General features: G+C 38.8%; 2 protein-coding genes across 3 annotated transcripts; one reads left to right on the top strand and one right to left on the bottom strand.

The window, feature by feature from the left end:
• The first annotated feature begins 1,475 nt into the window (after positions 1-1,475).
• Positions 1,476-7,083, top strand: si:dkey-30c15.2 (uncharacterized protein LOC558938 homolog). The gene is made up of 10 exons (XM_063480401.1): positions 1,476-1,508; positions 1,644-1,687; positions 2,931-2,994; positions 3,112-3,243; positions 4,792-4,994; positions 5,468-5,513; positions 5,698-5,769; positions 5,867-6,020; positions 6,099-6,181; positions 6,273-7,083. Exons 1-10 carry the CDS (start codon positions 1,476-1,478, stop codon positions 6,423-6,425), a joined length of 984 nt encoding a protein of 327 aa, XP_063336471.1. The 3' UTR covers positions 6,426-7,083.
• Positions 7,084-7,188: 105 nt separating this feature from the next.
• Positions 7,189-16,639, bottom strand: neto2b (neuropilin (NRP) and tolloid (TLL)-like 2b). Of its 2 annotated transcripts, none has more exons than XM_063479820.1 (12): positions 16,222-16,639; positions 14,990-15,046; positions 14,633-14,785; positions 14,029-14,277; positions 13,874-13,921; positions 13,592-13,719; positions 11,028-11,129; positions 10,642-10,768; positions 10,231-10,344; positions 9,618-9,748; positions 9,421-9,513; positions 7,189-9,332 (listed from the first exon to the last, which is right to left on the bottom strand). In XM_063479820.1, exons 1-12 carry the CDS (start codon positions 16,229-16,231, stop codon positions 8,883-8,885), a joined length of 1,662 nt encoding a protein of 553 aa, XP_063335890.1. In that variant the 5' UTR covers positions 16,232-16,639; the 3' UTR covers positions 7,189-8,882. The 2 variants fall into 2 exon arrangements, with proteins under 2 accessions (XP_063335890.1, XP_063335891.1); XM_063479821.1 differs by having other exon boundaries at positions 14,633-14,738; positions 16,222-16,635.
• Positions 16,640-18,496: the final 1,857 nt, after the last annotated feature.

Here is an 18,496-nt window from a genome sequence, read left to right as displayed (position 1 = left end):
AATTTTGGATTGATCCACCACTTTCTGTCATGATCATCTTGACCCAATGAAGATCTTGCATGATGCTCAAGACCAAGGCTGAGTGAAAGTAATTTTAAATTTCTTCCATTTCCAAACGATTGCACCAGTGGTTGTTACCTTCTCACCAAGCTTCTTGGTGGTGGTCTCGTTCCTCATTCCAGCCTTGTGTAGGTCTACAAATATTGTCCCTGATGTCTTGTCACAGCTCTTTGGCCTTGCTCATGGTGATGGAAATGTTGGAATGGAAGAAACTGATTCTGTGGACAGATGCGCTTTGCACACATAATGAGTTGCGGTCATAAGTATCTGTAACTGATTGATTGAAATCTGCATGCAACATGGGCACATAGCGAAACTGTGGGTGTCAGAACTCTGGCTGGGTTGTCTCAAACCCTCATTTTATGTAATTTTTATGTAATTGTTTTTCTTGATTTTTACTTGATATTCTACCTCTCTCCTTTTAAAATGACACTACAATAAAAATTAGATAGTGTTCATTTCTTTAGAATTGAGCAAACCCAGAATTTCAGAAATAGATCAAATAATTATTTACCCAACTGTACTTGACAAAAGTGGTAAACAAATTAAACACTATGTAGAAAAAATAAATATTGAGAACAATTTAAAAAAAAAAAACTTTTAAAACTGGGGACTTTCCTGTTCTCCTAAAAGTAAAGCAAGTTTTTACAATTTACTATAAATGTACAGTGTTAGATAACAAAGTGTGAGAATAAACTGTGTTTTTAAACCATGTGATGTACACCATGTGATGTAGGGCAGGATGTACTACATATTTAGGCTATGGCTTCTAGAAAAAAGAAGCAAGACACACTGATTAGTCAGCACTGCATCTTACAGAAAGTCAATAACCCAGAATACAAGTGAAAGAAAAACGAAATAGTTAGAATATTTTTTTATTATCGGGATTCCTTTTTTTTATTGCACATGTGTTTTCAGCTGTGGACTAAGTCAATAAGATTAGGATTTAGGTTTCCATGAAAACCTTAAAAATATTTGTTCTACTGTATGCTTTCATTTTATACTAGACTAAGACATGACACCTTTACTGAAGAATGTTAGGGATGCAAAACTTTGCTCAGACTTTCTCTATTATTTTCTTAGTTTGCAATAATCAGAAGAGGGCAAAACCCCAAAGAGTACAGAGAAACTCCAGTTTCATTGTCTTACTATATCTTCTAAATGGGTCATTATCTTGGAAGGCATCAAGTAAGGCGCAAACTAATTCCACTCTACCTGGGGATTACCAAGTATTGTCACAAATACACACAAACACACACACGCACTGAGTCAAGCAGGTGGAGTCACAACATGTGACAAGGTGCACTTTTTTATAGAGGCACTCTATACACAAAGAAGTCACATTTTCATTGGCCTGTAATGAGAGCAGGTTATGGAGCTGTGCACATGCCGAATGTGACTTTTTACTTCTCAGGATGGAGCTAAATACTTTGCTGAGTGGAGCTCAGGTAGGCACTACATTTATTGTTTTTAATGGGCTTTAATCAATTTTTATTTTATTTTTTTATTTTTAGAAAAAAGAACTGTATAATAAAATCTTTTATCCGTGAAATGACACAGGCATTTCCAAATTTTGCTTTCAGATCGACGTCCTCTCTACGGTGTACATAGTTTTACTCACTCCCAGGTACTCCTATGCACTTCCTCATATTATTATCATCATGAATTATGTAACAATGTGTTTTGTAAATATGATCATAGCAAACACAAGAAACTTTATTTTGCATGTTATTACCTTTATGACAGTTTCTCATTTTTTTTAAATCAACTGAGACCAGCAGGGCACCATGCAGAGGGACTTTCTCTTTGAATTCTCTCAGTTATCTTACATAATCCATCGTCATTGTCTGATATGTTTGAGTTTTAGGTTATTTAGTGTAGATGATACCTGTAATTTAAACACTTCCTTAAAGATCAATGATACTCCTAACCCTTTGTTGAAGAGTCTTCGTGTTTCTTTTTGTTTCTTGACAAAAGCAAAGCAAGAATAGGGGAGAGAGGAACTTTTTAATGAATTACATTGTTTGTAAATGTTGTTGTTGACATGGTGCCGCATGTCTAAGACATGTGGCAACATGTCTGTTTACCCCCAAAAAAGTCATCATGCTTTGTGATGTTAACCTGGATGTAAGCAAATTTAGTCTATCACTATCACTAAACTGAGATATCGTACTTTAGTCTTTTCTCGCCACTTTCTATTTCTACTCCACCTCTCAAAAGGCAAATATTGAACTTTTCTATTTATCTGCATTTATCAACTTTATTTACTTTATAAAATTATAAGTTCACCCATTTGCTGCAGAAAATTTAATGGGAATCATTTTGCTGATCATTTGAGTTATCTTTCATATAAAAAACAAACAACAACAAAAGATGTTGGCATTACAATTGTGACAGCTGCCGATTTTCCTTTTCAGATTTTTAAAGTTTTAACACATTTAAAAATCTAAGCATTACCTATATTTACCCAGAGTAGTTAAGATTAGCTATACTTTAAGTTAATGCAGCAAGAAAATCCTGATCTTGCATGAGTACTAATAATAATTATATGCATTAATGCAACGGTGTCATTTTTCAGGACTGTTGACTTCTTTTAATACTAATACTAATACTAATAGTTATTACATTGTTACAATACTTCTTAGCTAAGTAACATTTTCATTGTAAGACTTCTGCTTGCTACAGAAGGCTTTTAAGGTTGAATAATAGTGGTATTACCTGAATAAAGGGTATGAAAAGTTAATGTAACCTGAGCAGTATTCGAGTGAACTGTGGTTTGGCTCAATGTTAGTTGTTCATTTCTTTTAAACTTTCCTTCAAATAAATACCTGCGGTCATTTAATAGTTTACATATTTCTTATTAACATCAGTGTGATTGGGAGTTTCTCCGTCCTGGTGGTTTCCATAGCAAGATGGCAGCATCTAAAAGAACAGGTGAGTCTAGGTGTACGCATTACTAATGGATTATTTAATGAAATTAATTATTACTGTGCATAAGGAACTATGTAGTTTGTCAACACTGCACAACCCTTCATGCGTACTGTTTTGCAGGTACACCTCCTGGTGCAGCTTGCTCTCGCCGACCTCCTGGCTGCTCTGATCTTGATGTCCACGAGTGTCATGAACAAAATACCCCCTGACAACAGTATAGTCATCTGCCAATATGGCCTACCGCTGTCACTGGTGAGCAATAGTTTATTTCATTGTTTGATCGGGCTTTTACCACCGCAAATAAATCATTAACAGGATTGCGTTTTGGTGGGGGAGTAGTTTAATCTTAAACAAGTCATCAAAGTTAAGGTGGTTTCACATTCCTTTTGGTACTTCCAGCTATAATAATCAACATTTACAGAGTAAAAGATCAGATTACTGTCTAATAATATAACGTTTTCTAAAGGCACCGAGGACATATCACGTAGTTCAAGCAATAAAGTAAATCAAAAACATGTGTTCCTTATATTGCCTCTATAAAATGACATAGTGAGCAGTTTTGCTGTGTCACGTTCCCTGTTATGCAAACATGTCCACATTCTTCCCTCAGACCGAGAGGAGGAGCTCCACATGCTTTTCATAACAGTTGTTCTCAGCATAAAATTCTAAGTGACAACGTCTATTGTGAACTCGGTTGACTAAAGTCTTTTGAGTTCTCGTTAGAATTTAGATTGATAAGCATTAAGGACAGTAGATATTGATTGTACGTAAAAGCAACAGAAAAAGGAAAGAAAAGAAAAGAATGTTTTGTAGGACCAAACTCTCAAATTCCTCTAGCTCAGATTATGGAATTCTTTCAAAATGCAGATATGGAAAATATTTAACCTTTTTAAGAGTTCAATATAAAAAAGAAAGAAAGAAAAAAAAAGAACTGACTCGGTTCCTAACTTAAGGTTACCTTATTTTGGGGTTCAGAGTCTTTATGCACTCCAACAGACTTATTAAATTCCAAATTTAGTTTACATGCTATAGACAGGGGTCCCCAACTCCAGGCCTCGAGGGCCGGTGTCCTGCAGTTTTTAGATGTATCCGTGATCCAACACAGCTGATTCAAATGGCTAAATTACCTCCTCAACATGTCTTGCAGTTCTCCAGAGCCTGGTAATGAACTAATCATTTGATTCAGGTGTGTAGACCCAGGGTGAGATCTAAAACCTGGAGGACACTGGCCCTCGAGGCCTAGAGTTGGGGACCCCTGCTGTAAGATAACAAACATCCACTTCAAATACTAAAGGAGCATGGTTTTAAATCATTTTTATATCACCCTACATTTCAAAATTCAGCTAATGTAGCATCTTATTTTTATGTCTGCAGGTATGTCAGCAGAGGTTTACTGTACCTTACATTTACATTTAAATAAATAGCTGTATTTATACTTCATATCCTTCTTATACAAAGAAGCATGTTTAAAAAAGAAAAAAATATTTCATTTCATTTTACAAGCAGCACATGTAAAATCAAATAATAAAATGTCCTCACATTGCTTCATAAAGATCGTCCTCGTAAAGATAAAGGTTATCTTGCACGTTTGTTGGACACTGGTCCTGAGAATCAGCATAACCAACTGAGAAATCTTCTTCAAGTATAAAGTTGTTGTTCTCTGAGAACCAGAGCTCATCAGTATTCACATAAATTATATTTAACTGACATTTACTCTAAGGTAAATATTAATGCTTGATCTAAAATTACTTTATTGGTAAAACTGTCACATTTTGTGTTGTTCTTTGTGTTTTGTTCCAGACATTTTATTTCATTTCATTCCTGCTGGTGGTCGTTTACGCCTGGAAGTCAAAGAATGCAATCCAAGGATGGAGAGAAAGACCAGCGGATGATGAGGGCGATCTGGTGAGGCATTTGCTGCGTCTGGTGATCATAATTTGTCCAGAAACCAGATTCACTGACATTTGCTTGTTTTGCAGAATACATGTCGAAGACCAGAAATAGTCATACCTGTGTATGCCATTGTGTGGTAAGTTTTAACCACTTTTTAAAAAAATAAATGAATTAACCCTTTATTGACCGGCCCTTCAAATTTACCTGTAAAATGGGCCCGCCGGTGGGCCCACGGTCAATAAAGGGTTAATGAATGCTTTAGTTTTTACCTAACCCACCAGATGGTATCCCATGTGTGCACAATTTAATTCTTCTACTCTATCTTCTGCCCAATATAACAGGTTGATCCCACTTGCACTTTACTTAGCATATGTGCTCACTCCTTTCATGAAAGCTACTTTGCTGATTCCAGCTACCAGCAGCTTGCCAAATGGGGTCTTCAGTAACGATAGCACGTACTGCACCAGGTGAGCACACAACCCAGAGATTCAGCCTCCTTCAAAATCTTTCAAAGACGTCACAGCAGTGAAATGGGTCTGTTCCCCTGTGTTTCTGACCTTTTTTGATTTTCTCTTTTTCACAGTTGTATTTTGTTCTTGCACGTCTGGAGGGAGTCCTGCTCAGATGTTGTGAGTGTACAGCTGTCTTATGAAACCCTTTAACACACTTTCTTTTATCGAGGCCTCTGTTGTAGTGTGTGTGCATATAGTCTCTGTTTAACAGAATAATAATGCTCTTTAGCATTATTACATTTTGTATAAGCAATGCACTGTGCATGCATATTTTTGATACATAATTCTCTTTTGCCCACAGGAGATAATCCATGACGTTTTCATCAGAGCTTTTCTTTTCATTGTGGTGATACCGGTGCTGGTGTCTTGCTCTGTGAGTTACTAACAATCACATTGCTGTAACATAACAAACAAGTTTAAATACCAGTGTAATCTGATAAAACAAATATTTTTTTCCTGGTGTGGTTCAGATTATTTACTATAAGGTTGGTAAGTGGTATGAAAGACGAGATCCGGAGGGGCTTTTTCCAGTGGAGGGAGATGGGCGTTCAAGAAGAAGAATGAAAAGAGCAATTTCTACTTCAAGGAATATGGTGACAGTCATCCTAATCTGCTGGGCACCAGGTACACAAACGCACGCACAAAGCTAATGTAAATATCAACTTTAAGACAAAATTAAACTGATGTTTCTTCTTCTTGTAGCGCTTTTCCTCATCCTGCTATCTACCTTGTTGATGAGAACGAAGGTTGAACAACACAGTTTATTTGGTGTTTATATGATACAGGTATGTTTTAGTTACAGATTTTCAATGAGTAGGTTAAAACGTCCTCAGATGGCAGATTTGCAGGCTAAAATATTGCTTTTGTTTACTGCAGGCTGCCAGCGTGTCTCTACAAGGTTTCCTGAACAGCATGGTGTACGCCTGGAGAAGGCCCAACTTCACAGAGGCTGTTCTTGGAGAGAGCACACCCTTGGTGGCCTATAATCACATGCCCTTTTTTGATGAGTCATTGAGGACCTCGCTTTAATGCTTTGGACTATAAACACATGGATGGACCATGTCGTGCTGCAATACATCATTCTGGCCTTAGGAGCCTGGTCTGCCTGCACACTTTAGACTGAAAGGAGTTTTTTTGTGGACTGAAGATGAAAAAACACCAAACAAAGTGATGAAGGAAACTCAAAGACTTTAAACAAGCTGTTGCTGTATTTTCATTTTCAGCTGCTGATGCTGACGTGTACTAAGTCATAATGCAGCAGCACGTTTTCTTATCAATGGGGCCAAAAACTGCTTGTATAGTTTTATTAAAGATTTATAAAGATGTTATTTTAAAATTACAGACCTATTTGTGTGTTTGATTTCTATTTTATTATGTTTTACCACATTTATTTATTTTGATCAATAAAGTGCTTTTTATTCTTGACTCCTCAGCATCGTCTGTAGTACAAGGCAATCACTGTGCTAAACACGTTAGACGTCATTCTTTCCAATCATCGTTACAGTAAACATTTTTTATAAACATTTCCCAAGCCTTCTTGTCTGTCTCTGGAAACTCTGAATGGTGGAAAGACTGCATGCCAACCTGCTGCTCTAATGTAAGTTATCACCTGACCTACTGTACTGCAATCTAAAAGTAAACTTGACGTTCAGTTCTGGTCAAGCATTGTTGTTTGTGTACCGAAGGCCAGACACTCACCTGCAGGTGATAGATGGATATCATGAAGCATAAGCAAAAGTGTTTGTAGAATATTACAGTTTTAATTTGAAAGGAATCAGCATAACCAACTGTGACAAAGTAAAAATGTTTTTATAAATGAATTAAAAGTAGTAAAAAAACAACAAACAAATGATTATGGCTTTCAAACTATTTGTGGTGACTATAAGCACACAGGGCTTGTAACAATCTAAAAAAAATCAGACAAAAAAACCCAACTTAAACTTCTTTAGCTCCTTAGTGCAGATGTTTTCCCAGCGTTGATCAAACTGAGAAAAGAATGAGACACACCTTTGAAGATAGGCTTAACTATTGTCACACAGAGAGTTATTATATAGCAATAATCCTGGATCTGCTGTACCTTTTGACCTATTTCTCTGGAGTCATTTATTACCTGAGGTGTTCCAGATATCGTGCCTATTCATGGATCTTGAGATAAAAAAAGGAAAAAAAGACTGTGTACCGGAGCTGAGAATTCATATTCCCTACAAACAAGGTCAACTTATGGAAGCATATAAAACAGAGTACATTATCATGACTGACCCATTTATGTTATCTATCACTTGTTTGATCATAGCTTTTATTGTGTACAAAGTAGCCAGTGCATAGAAACTTAACTGGAATTCTTTAATCGTGAGTTTATAAGTCTATACTTAGAGGTCAAATGAGAATTGTATAACACTGTGTTACCAGCACACACACTAGCACTGAGAATGCACTGTCAGGCTTTTGTCTTTGCAGACAAACTATGTTGCCCCATTAATTATTGGTCCAGTGAATTTTTTTGAGGATGACAAATGAACCGCAGAGGTATGCTGACTACACCGCAAGGCTTTCCAAATGAGGTCTGTGCCAGCTACAAGGTTATGTAAGAGGTTCTGTGGGAATTTCAGAGACACTGTGTTTAAGATCACAACACATGAAAACATTGGAATACAGCATTTTAGATCCACTGTGAAACCAGGCAAACCATGTCTAACTTTCTCCATTCAAACACTTTCTTTGAGGTCAGTACTCACATGGTTTTATTTCTTATTAAATGGTTTAATTCCTAAATACCCTCCTTGCTAATTAACAGGACTATGTTGGCTTTTCCCCCACTGTGTTAACGTCTGATAACCCATTTGTTTTTAAAGATTGTAAAAAGAAACCTTGTTTTCTGGTTTTCATAAGGTCAGGTGTGTCACTGAAGATTGACATAATTGTAAAATTTCCAACCTGTGTACCTGTGCAACGTGCCCAAAAGGGGATTGCAGAACAACCAGACTTTCCTTCAGCAAAACTAAAACCGACTTTAACTCGGAGCTGACTTTTCCTAAGTCAGAGGTGCGGAAATTACCTTATTGTTTTTAACCAATGTAGTTTTTTCACTAATACTCAAAATGTAATCACACTTCTTCTACACACTGACTCAAAACATACTTCCACAACATCTATTCGCGTTACAGTTAAATGTATTCAACAAAATACATCAAGACAAGAACACTATACAGCATTTTCTTTTACTTTCACCTTTACACCGGTGTCAGAGACTTGATAACAGCTCTCTGTTTGCTGTTTCAGTATATAAGCAGATTTGGCAGTGCCTGAGGATCTTCTTGTTGCTCCTTAACAGAGCCTATGTTTTCCAGCCTTACTGAGAAGAAGGAAAGTGTACTTGCACAAGCCATTGGTTTTCTTTCTTTTTCCTTTTTCCTGTAAATTTGAAAAGCTCCTCCCTAAAATTGAGGCAGTGTTTACCTACCCTAACGCAGATCTTGTTTTTTCTCCTCAAAAGTCCATGGACAGGGATCTTTGCTGGGCCATTTCATAGCCTCTTCGGCTTCCGCCTCTACGCACATACACATCATACCTTCCGTCCTCCTCCTCCTCTTCATCCTCTTCCATTACTCTGTCCTGCCGCCCCAGAGCTCTCTCTCCCATACCATGATGGCCCTGTATTCGGCCTGATTTCATACTGGGCCAGCTTTTCTTCCTCAGACTGCTGTTGAAATCTCTTAGGGGAGGCAAGGAGTTTTGGAAGTCTACTCTGAAAGGTGGAAGCTCCATGGATCCCCTTCCCAGGCCTTGTGCCCCTAGGCTGCCTTTAACGGAGTTGATAGAGGCCAGAGAGCCACAATGGTGTTCGTGTATGCAGCGCGATCCTGACGAGGACCTCCTGAGCGCTTGTAGGGACTGGAGCTCCTCTGACAACTCCCCAAGGTCTCTTGAAGAAATCTCCTGTGAAGGACAATGTTAATAAATTAGTCGTTTTAAAATGATATAAACATGTACCAATAATATAATGTGTAAAAGCAATAAAACTGACCTTGTCTCTGAGATTAAAGAGTTCATAGTGAGGAGGGTCAAACACCTCCTGGAAGTCAGCACGAGGAAACAAGTTGTTCTTACGAACCAACACCTTTAAAATATGACAGTATTTTACACTATTTTATTTGTAGTTTCTATGAGAAAAATTTAGTGGGATGATGTTAGAAGAATTCGACAACAAATTTTCTTAAATACCTTCTTACGTGGCTGCTTGACTTGCACCAGAATGGAGACAATTAGGAGTAACAGCACCACCCCCGTAGACACACAGATTATTGTCCCGTGAGTCTTTGTGATCTGGTGAAAAAGACCTTTGTTCTTTTTCTCTGGAGGACAGCGATGATGACATAAAGAGTTAAAAATATCAGAGGCTTTCAAAGGCACCGAGAGTACATCAGTCATTTACTTGTTCCCACCCGTGTCAACACAATTCGTATCTCTGGATGCCAGGAACAATTCAAAGCAGTTACTAAAAGCTAAGGCACTGATAAACACCCATCCCAGCACTAGAAATGCTTAAGATCCACTTATTAGCCAAAAAGCCTTGAAGGCCTTTCAGTTGGAAACGCGTCAAAACTATGAGATTATGCTTTTCCTGCCAAGTGGAAACACATCGATATTAACTGTTCTGTAGTTGCTGCAGCCGGTGTGTGTTTCATAATGATCCTCAAGGAGACTCAATGTGACACAACAAAGGCAGACATGACATCCATCATTTCATAAAGCATGACAGAATTACACAGCATAACACATCACAGCAGACCAAAGAAAGCATTTCTGCCAAAGGGCTTCAGCAGAATCGAGGTACCTTTGCAGTTGCTTTCGTCCCAAGGAAAGACACAGTTTTGTATGCCGTTGCACACCAGAGAAGTGTTGATGCACATGTTAGTGTGGCAAAAGAACGCACCGCCCATACAGGGTGCTAAAACAAAAACACAAGTGTATATGAAGTATGTGTACAACCTGACAAAGCATCGAAAGCTACAAGCAGAAAGAATGTGGCATGTCCTGGTCAGGGTATTTTATCAGAGATTCAACTATAGAATGCTTATCAAAACTAGTATTATTTCCTATTGCTAAGACTTACTATATAAAGTGCAGTGATTAAAAGTAACCACCAAAATGTGCACCGTATCTTTAATACATGTACTTTCCCATCGCAGCTGAAAAAGCAAAGTGATGGGCAGGGGGGAAAGAATAATCTGAAGGAGACACTCACGGTCAGCAAAAGATGTGAACAGCATCCGGAAGCGGCTGAGACGGCTTGTCTCATCAGCCCACATCCTCACTACTCCCACACCAGTGTCCAGCATAATGTCATTAGCTACTGTACTACAAAACTTGGCCTGCAAGAAACCACACACCACTTTCTTTTATGGATGTTGATGTGCGGACTCAATGAGGCCAAGGTCTGTAGAACAGTTGCTACATACTTGTGATTTAAATATGGCATTAAAAAGGCGCATGTATGGCAAAGAAAGAAAGATAAATCCTGTAGCAGAAGAAGAACCTCAGACCTGAAAGCATAGTGCAATGTAATGCGCAACAAACTTAGTGCGTCATGCAGAGACAGAGTAATATTTATGATGTTATGCAAAGAATTACCTTTAGATCCTCAATGGCATTACTGCCATCATAAACAGCCACAAAGTTCTTCTTACATTCATTGGAGTTTTCCATCTGGTATTCCAAAAATCGCAGGTAAATCTGGAATGAGTAATGGAGAGGGAAACAGTGTACACTTTTCATTTTTTACACACAAACCAATTCCAAAAAGGTCGGGATGCTGTATAAAAAATGAATCCAATGATTTGTAAATCCCATAAACATGAAAAACAGGTCAACTGTTTAAACTGGGAACAATATCCCTGCCATATCCATAGAGGCTGGGGTCTACCACACCAGGCAAGACCCCAGCTGCATGCTGGAGCTAGCAGGCAAGGACATACATAGAACACTATCACCAAGTGGCTGGTATAGTCTACAGGGCCTGGAAGTGGCCTGGAAGTCCTGAGGTCAAAATGGGATACGCCCCCTAGGGAGGTTGAGGATGACCGAGCTAAGATCCTGTGGGACTTCCAGATACAGGCAGACAAACTGGTGATGGCTAACCAACCAGACATAGTAGTGACAGCCGTAGTGATAGATGTAGCTCTATCGAGTGATAACAACATCAGGAAAAAGGAAAGCAAGAAGCTCGAGAAGTACCACGGGCTGAGAGAGGAGCTCAAGAAGACGTGAAGGGTGAAGGCAACAGTGGTACCCCCATACGGGGCGAGTGCCTTCAGCAGATCCCAGGAACAACATCCGAGATCTCTGTCCAAAAGATCGCCGTCCTAGGAAGCGCAGGATCAGCTACTGGACTTTTAGGAGAGGAATGTTGTTCTGTTCATGCCTGATGTAGGATTCTAGCTGCTCAGCAGTCCTGGGCCTTCTTTGTTGTAGTTTTTGCTTAATGATTCAAATGTTTTGATTTAATGAAAGGTCTCTGCTGCAGACAGGCCGGTTTGGCATCCGAGAAATTCTGCTACGAAGCTATGATGTTGACATATGCGTGCAGTACATTTAGTTTTGTCTTGCTGAAAATATAGAAGGCCTTATCTGAAAAAGATATCATCTACATGGTACCTTTACAGCCACTTCCATAGGTACTATTTCACTTCCATACCATCAAAGATTCATCATGCTTTTTAAGTCCGCGCTCATAACAAGACAGATGGTCCCTCTCCTCCTTAGTCCAAAGAAAGCAGCGCCCAAGTTTTCCAAAAAAATAGTTTGAAATTTTGATTTGCCAAACTGTGTTCACAGACAGTGATTTTGGAGCTCGTGCAGTAATTTACATGGCGGACTCACACCTGTTTTTAATGCAATGCCATCTGAGAGCCTGAAGTGAATGGGCATCTGTCATGTTCCAGAGTTTGAGCCTTATTAACTGAATACTATTATTTTATGGTTCTTAGTTGACTGTTAAACTTGATCTTTATGTATCTTGGACCTTTCAGTTTATTTTCATTTGTATTCTGGTCTGGGTCGATTTAGCATAGTTGTTTCATGTTTATTTTCCTGGCTTTACCTTCATGTCTTTGTCAAATATGAGTGTGCTAAGGTCTTATCTCTGTGGTAGGTATGTGACTTCCTTTTTTGTGTGTTTTATTTCTAGTTTCACTTCTGTTGTCTCTAATTTGTCTTTAGCTGTTCCTCATTTCCTACCTCTTCCCAACCCCCCTGATTAGCCCTTAGTGTGTCAGCTTGTATAGACAGGCTTAGTGACTCTCTTTGTTTCTGTCTGTATGTTAATGTTTCTCTCCCTGTGTGTTCCCAACTTTCAGTTGCCTTCTTAATGGACTTCAGCATTTTTGGTTCTTGCTACAACTTCCAAAGATCGAGGTCTGCCTGTCTTTGGAGTCTGCATTTGGATCCTCAATCTGCTAAACTATGACAGCATCCAATTCTGGCTTTCAGCTTTGTCCCTTGCACAGAGATTTCTCCAAATTCTCTGAATCTTTTAAAAATGTGCTGTAGATGATGAAATATTTAAACTCTTTACCATTTAACATGTCCTCTTGTAAATAACATACATCATGAGATTTGCAAAGCATTGCATTCTCTTCCTATTTACATTTCACAGCTTTTTACAAAATGGGTTTGTAATTCAGCTAGTTTCTGTTTGCCAACAGAAGACAGGTGAATCATCTCTGATATAAATCATTTTGACTCAGCTTTACTGCAGATGTACTTAAGCTGACTGTCAGATTATCGATGCACATGTTTATTATTTATATGCATAAGCTGCGGATTAGTAGTTGCTTGATATTAAAAAAAAGATGCTTGGGATGCTTTGTTTTTCAAATAATGTAAAGAATATAGAAAATACATCACAGCAGATATGGAGAGGGTGAAGGGTGAAAGCAGAAAGCAAAATAAGCTGCAGGCTGCAGACTCATCTTTAATTCCACTGTACTGTTTGTCATTTTGTTCCCAATGAATCATATCCCCTCTCCTTAAATTAATTTTGTTGAGAAGCAATATTTCTCCTTTCCTTTATTTTCCTTTCCTTTCCTTTCTGTTTTTCCTTTTTACAGACTTTCAGTTATCACTCAGTTGAAAACGCAGAAATGGAAACCTGGATGTATAAATGCAAATTTAACAATGCCATTTTAATATCTTACCCTGTTCTTTGTTGGGGCACGTATAGTCCAGATGCAGTCCACTGCCTGGTCTGGCTTCACTTTGTTCTCTTCGTCCACCTGACTTGAACGGATCACACCGTCAGCTCCAGACAACTCAAACTGACAATCTGACCCAGAGACAGCGACAGTTGGCAAGAAACAAAGTGGAAGCAAAAAGGAGGACATGTGATCAGATGGAAAGTAACAACTTTATTTCACATGGCAGTCTAAAGATGTACACCTGAAGCTGCATGAGTTTTCTTATACATGCTGTTGCACTACCTGGGATGGGGTTTAAAAGTCCTCCCACATGCAGATGAAATTCAGGATCTTGGGGGTGAGAAATAAGAAGAGCACAGAATCACTGGTCAGCGAAAGGCTATTTGTTTTTTGAGCAGTGTGAAAATGGTACATCCACCACACTGCATTTTAGTCACCTGCAGTAAAGCTGTACTGGACCTGGAAGCCAGTCCCCTCCAGTTCTTCATCACTGAAGAAGCGGATCCACATGAAGCGTCCGCTGGACAGGATGAGTCCAGGACTGGCTGAGCCGCAGAAGCGATTGATGAGCGGGGAGAAACTAAAGGGACCGTCCCGCACTTCGATGTGGTCGAAGCGACATTCGAATGACGCCTCGACGTGGAAGACTTCGTCAAACATCAGCTCTATTCTCTGGCGAGGCAGGGCTGGGGAACAATTGGCACTCTTTTACTGTCAGAGGCGATTCAGGAATACAAAACGCTACCATAAAAACGGCAACAAGAAAGACACGTTTGCTCCTTTCAGATATTACTCTGTCTTGTATGTTCTTTATATATCATTACTGGTTGAGAAGTTAATGAACGATACATTAAAATAACACAGTTTTGTCTTTAATGACAAAAGAGGAAAAAGAGGCATTGCACATAATAGGTTTTATATGTGTTCATGGCATCGGATTCCCGCAGAGCCAATCCGAGTCAATAAAAGAATATGTCCCAATATCTGAACTGTTTTTCACATCAGTAAAATGAGCAGGGCTGTGTGCTTCTCATCAGTTACCTTCCAGCACATAGAGGCACTCCTTGTTTGGAGGGTACGTATTTGGGTAGTTTGGGGAACTGAAAGTGCCGCCATCAGTGGTTCGTACCCAGTTTCCACAGTGACGCTGTGGTCGTAGAGAAGGGTTAACTGCTTTTGACCCTGCACCTGAATCTGCACATTATGAAAACCAAGCAACACAAGGCATTCAAACCTACAAAAAATTATCCGGACAAAAGCTGCTGACATCTAAAATGCAGTTATGGACACATTTGTGTAAAAAATTAATAAATAAATAAATTTCAAATTAAAGAAAAATATGGAAATGTATAAAGGAGTCCATTTGTCAAAGGAGCAGAGTAAAGATTGCAATCTTACCTTTAATCTTTTGCGCCAGTGCAAATCCCTCCTCAATGAATAGGAGAAATATCCAGACTGTACAGAAGTCAACAGTGTGTGAAATCACAGTAAGGAGAGGTACAATCAAGGAATAAAGGAAAAGGGAGCTTAGCAGGATTTGTTTGTCTGCGCTTTATGTTTCAGTACACTCAGCAGAATCCTTGAATGTATATTAAAGCCAAGGGTGTGGGGTTCAAAGCTTGGGAGCGAGAGAACAAGCTGCTTCTACCATCTGCTTCCTTAACTCTTACTCTTATCTTTGCATCCCCTTTTTTTTCGTCAAGATTTATGCTGGGTGAGAGGCGGGACTGCTGTCTGCCAAGAAGCTGTTCAAGGACATCTAATGGTAAATATGCATTAAAAAAGAAAAAAAAACGTTTCATGAAATCATATCTTGCACCACATTTGTACCTATTACATAAAATGTGACCCAAATAAATCATCTTGCCCAGGGGCACCAGTCTGCTTAGAACTTGCTTTGAGTTTTCACCAAAGTGGCATGTTGGCATGTTGCTGCACATCCAGGGACAAAAAGCAAAACATAAAATGGCAGTAATAATATAGGCTGTGGACGTTCATGCTGTATGTTCCGCCTGTCACAGCTTGTGACCTGGGAAACAGGCAGATTTATAACTTTTGACTCTGTTTTCAATTCATTATTGTTGTACAATAAGGTAAATAAGATGTGTGGCTGACTGCCATGCTGCATGTTAAATTTACTTGCAGCCCTTCCTCTGAGAACATATTAAGTGGGTGCAGAGGAGGAACAGAGGCAGCAACAGCAGCCCAAATCCTCCTCTTGCCCAGGCACTGAGCCACCACACGCTGACGCAAAAGGGGAAAAACGGATTTCCTACTTTGATTTTTTTTAAAGAAAAATCCGTGATGCTTTTTTTTCTTACTTTTTAGAGTAACTGCACCGAGCAAGTGTGGGGAGCTGTTACTTCAGCACCACGAATCGATGCACAAGAGAAACTTTCAAAACAAAGAAAAAAACGTACTGTACAGGGTCCCTTGCGTCATATTACGGATTTCTTTGCACAAAGTAACTACACAAACATGTCAGAAAACAGCCAAGAAAAAAACCCCTAAAAACCAGACCAACAACGCGTTTCTAACAACTCTCTCTTTTCCCCTCAGACATTTAAGTAAAGAAATTTACTTAAGAGAGATCTGCTCTAAGGTGTGAAAATATGGATGATGTCTCTTACCTGCGTACATCCTCGCCGCTGAGCTCCTTTTTATGAGTTTTTCTGTTTTCAAACTTGTCCCTCACATCCCCTGTTTATGTCAGTAGTACGGATTATCGCACGTTAAAACTACTGATTTAGAAAATCCGAACTTTCACCTTTCCATCCTTGTCGTGTTGGTCAAACTGAGAGCGGCTCAGGTGCGAAAAAGAGCAGATGAACTTCTGATTCGTCATCAGAATCAGAAGTTTGCACAGTTTTCCTGCCCAGCTCGGTGTATGAGATTCAGCCTCAAACAAACGGATGATCAGTCTGCAGCTGCTCGCGGTTTAAAGATTGAGCTCAGTTGGCGCTAGACTGTAAGGGAAAGCTGATTGCGCATGTGCCTCATCAGTTATAAGTATTGGTGATATGATAAACCTCCAATCGCCCGTTTGGCATGGGGATGAATTAAATTGGGATTTCCCATTTTTCAAATTTTAATTAGCTGATACTGGCCGCCGCACTGACTCTCCCAGACAGACAGACAGACAGTCGCGCGCGCGCACACACACACGCACACACACGGCGGGGGGACCGTGCCAAAAAGCCCACTGAGCATAAGTCTGTCGGTGCATTGCTGTGAATTCCTATTCAGAGCAGAGAGCATGGACACATTGGCTCTAGCCTTCTCATTTTTCACCAAGGACACTCATCACCTAAAGCCCCAAAAAGCTGGCTACAGAGCCAGAGAGAGATGGAAATGGAAGCCAAGTGTAGGTGGGATAGAGATTTTCCTTTGATGTGTTAGCTTTTAAGACAAAAAACGACTCACCACATCCACTGGAGGATTTGTACTGTATTTTATAGGTGAATGTACTTGCTTTAAATCAGAAGCTTGTCACAAGAAGTGGGACATTTGCCAGTTCTCCCTTCAGTTGATCAGTTGTATCAAAACCTTCCTATTCTACTTGTTTTTCACATTCAATGCATCTTTACAACCAATCAATGAAGCAGACAAATCTGAATATATTAAGTTGTTATACCATTTATGAATACTTTTGATCTGATAGTGGAGGATATTCCTCAGACTTTCCTTTAGAAGCTACAGGGAAATTTCTTTAAGTAAAAAGATAAGTACTATCAAGAGTTTAAAGTACTTCTACTTGTTACAAGTAATAACATATAAGAGTATAAGATTTTAATATGTATTTAATCGTTGGATTGATATTGCTTATTTAATAACATTCAAGCTGAATTAATGTAATTTTAGCTTTTTTAATCAACGTGGGAAAACTATTATGGTAAAAAGTTAATAGTACAAAAAAGCCTCAGTTTACTATATAACTACAAGTACTATACAAACCCAATCACACAAAAAAAATCACAAAAAAAGGTGAGGCGGTGTATAAAATATGAATAAAAAAAGAACTCAGTGATCCGCAAATCTTATTAACCTGTATCTTATTCACAGTACACAGCAAAATCTCCAGTGTTAAATTAACACTACAGAGTGTCTATATGTGTCCACACTGTTGAGTGTTAAATGAACACTTTTGACAGTGTTGTGTTTTTAAAAGTAACCTAGTCAGTTTTCAAGATTTACAATGAATAAAACTGAGCAGTGCTGATTTTCTGAACACTGGAAAATAACTCAAAATGTTAGAAATATTCCAGTGTTAGAAAATCAGCACTGCTCTGTGTTAGTCATTGTAAATCTTGAAAACTGACTAGGTTACTTTTAAAAATACAACACTGTCAAAAGTGTTCATTTAACACTCAACAGTGTTATATTTAACACTCAACAGTGTGGACACATATAGACACTCTGTAGTGTTAATTTAACACTAAATCTTTAAACTGAGAAAAAGTAAGCAAGTGAAGTTTATTTGTAAAGCACCTTTTGCAGACACAAGACAAGTCACAAAGCACAATCAAAATAATAAGATTAATCAAAATCAGTTACTAACAATAAAAATCTCAACAGAAAGCTGTTAAATAACAACTGCTTTTTAACAGCAGGAGACTATTCCAAAGTCTAGGTAGTAGAGATTAGGAAGCTAATCTACAACAGATTAAAAACACGCCGACACGCTTCAAAAACACGCTTCAAACCACAGAGCAACACAAACCAAAGCCAATCCTTATTTATTAGGTGGGTAAGAAAGTCAGCAGGAGATAAATGCTCGCTCACACAGCATGTGGACTTTCACAAAGCTGCATCCTCTGGGCTTGTGTTTGAAAACAACACTTTCCCCTGTGACTGATTATAAAGTGAAGGTGTTGTCTCTGAGTTGCGTGAATCATTTATTATCAG

Source organism: Pelmatolapia mariae, linkage group LG7 (assembly GCF_036321145.2).
Source record: "Pelmatolapia mariae isolate MD_Pm_ZW linkage group LG7, Pm_UMD_F_2, whole genome shotgun sequence".
In the NCBI taxonomy this organism is placed as follows: Eukaryota; Metazoa; Chordata; class Actinopteri; order Cichliformes; family Cichlidae; genus Pelmatolapia; species Pelmatolapia mariae.
The sequence above is the reverse complement of the archived record's forward strand: the minus strand, read 5'-3'. Positions and strand labels throughout refer to the sequence as shown.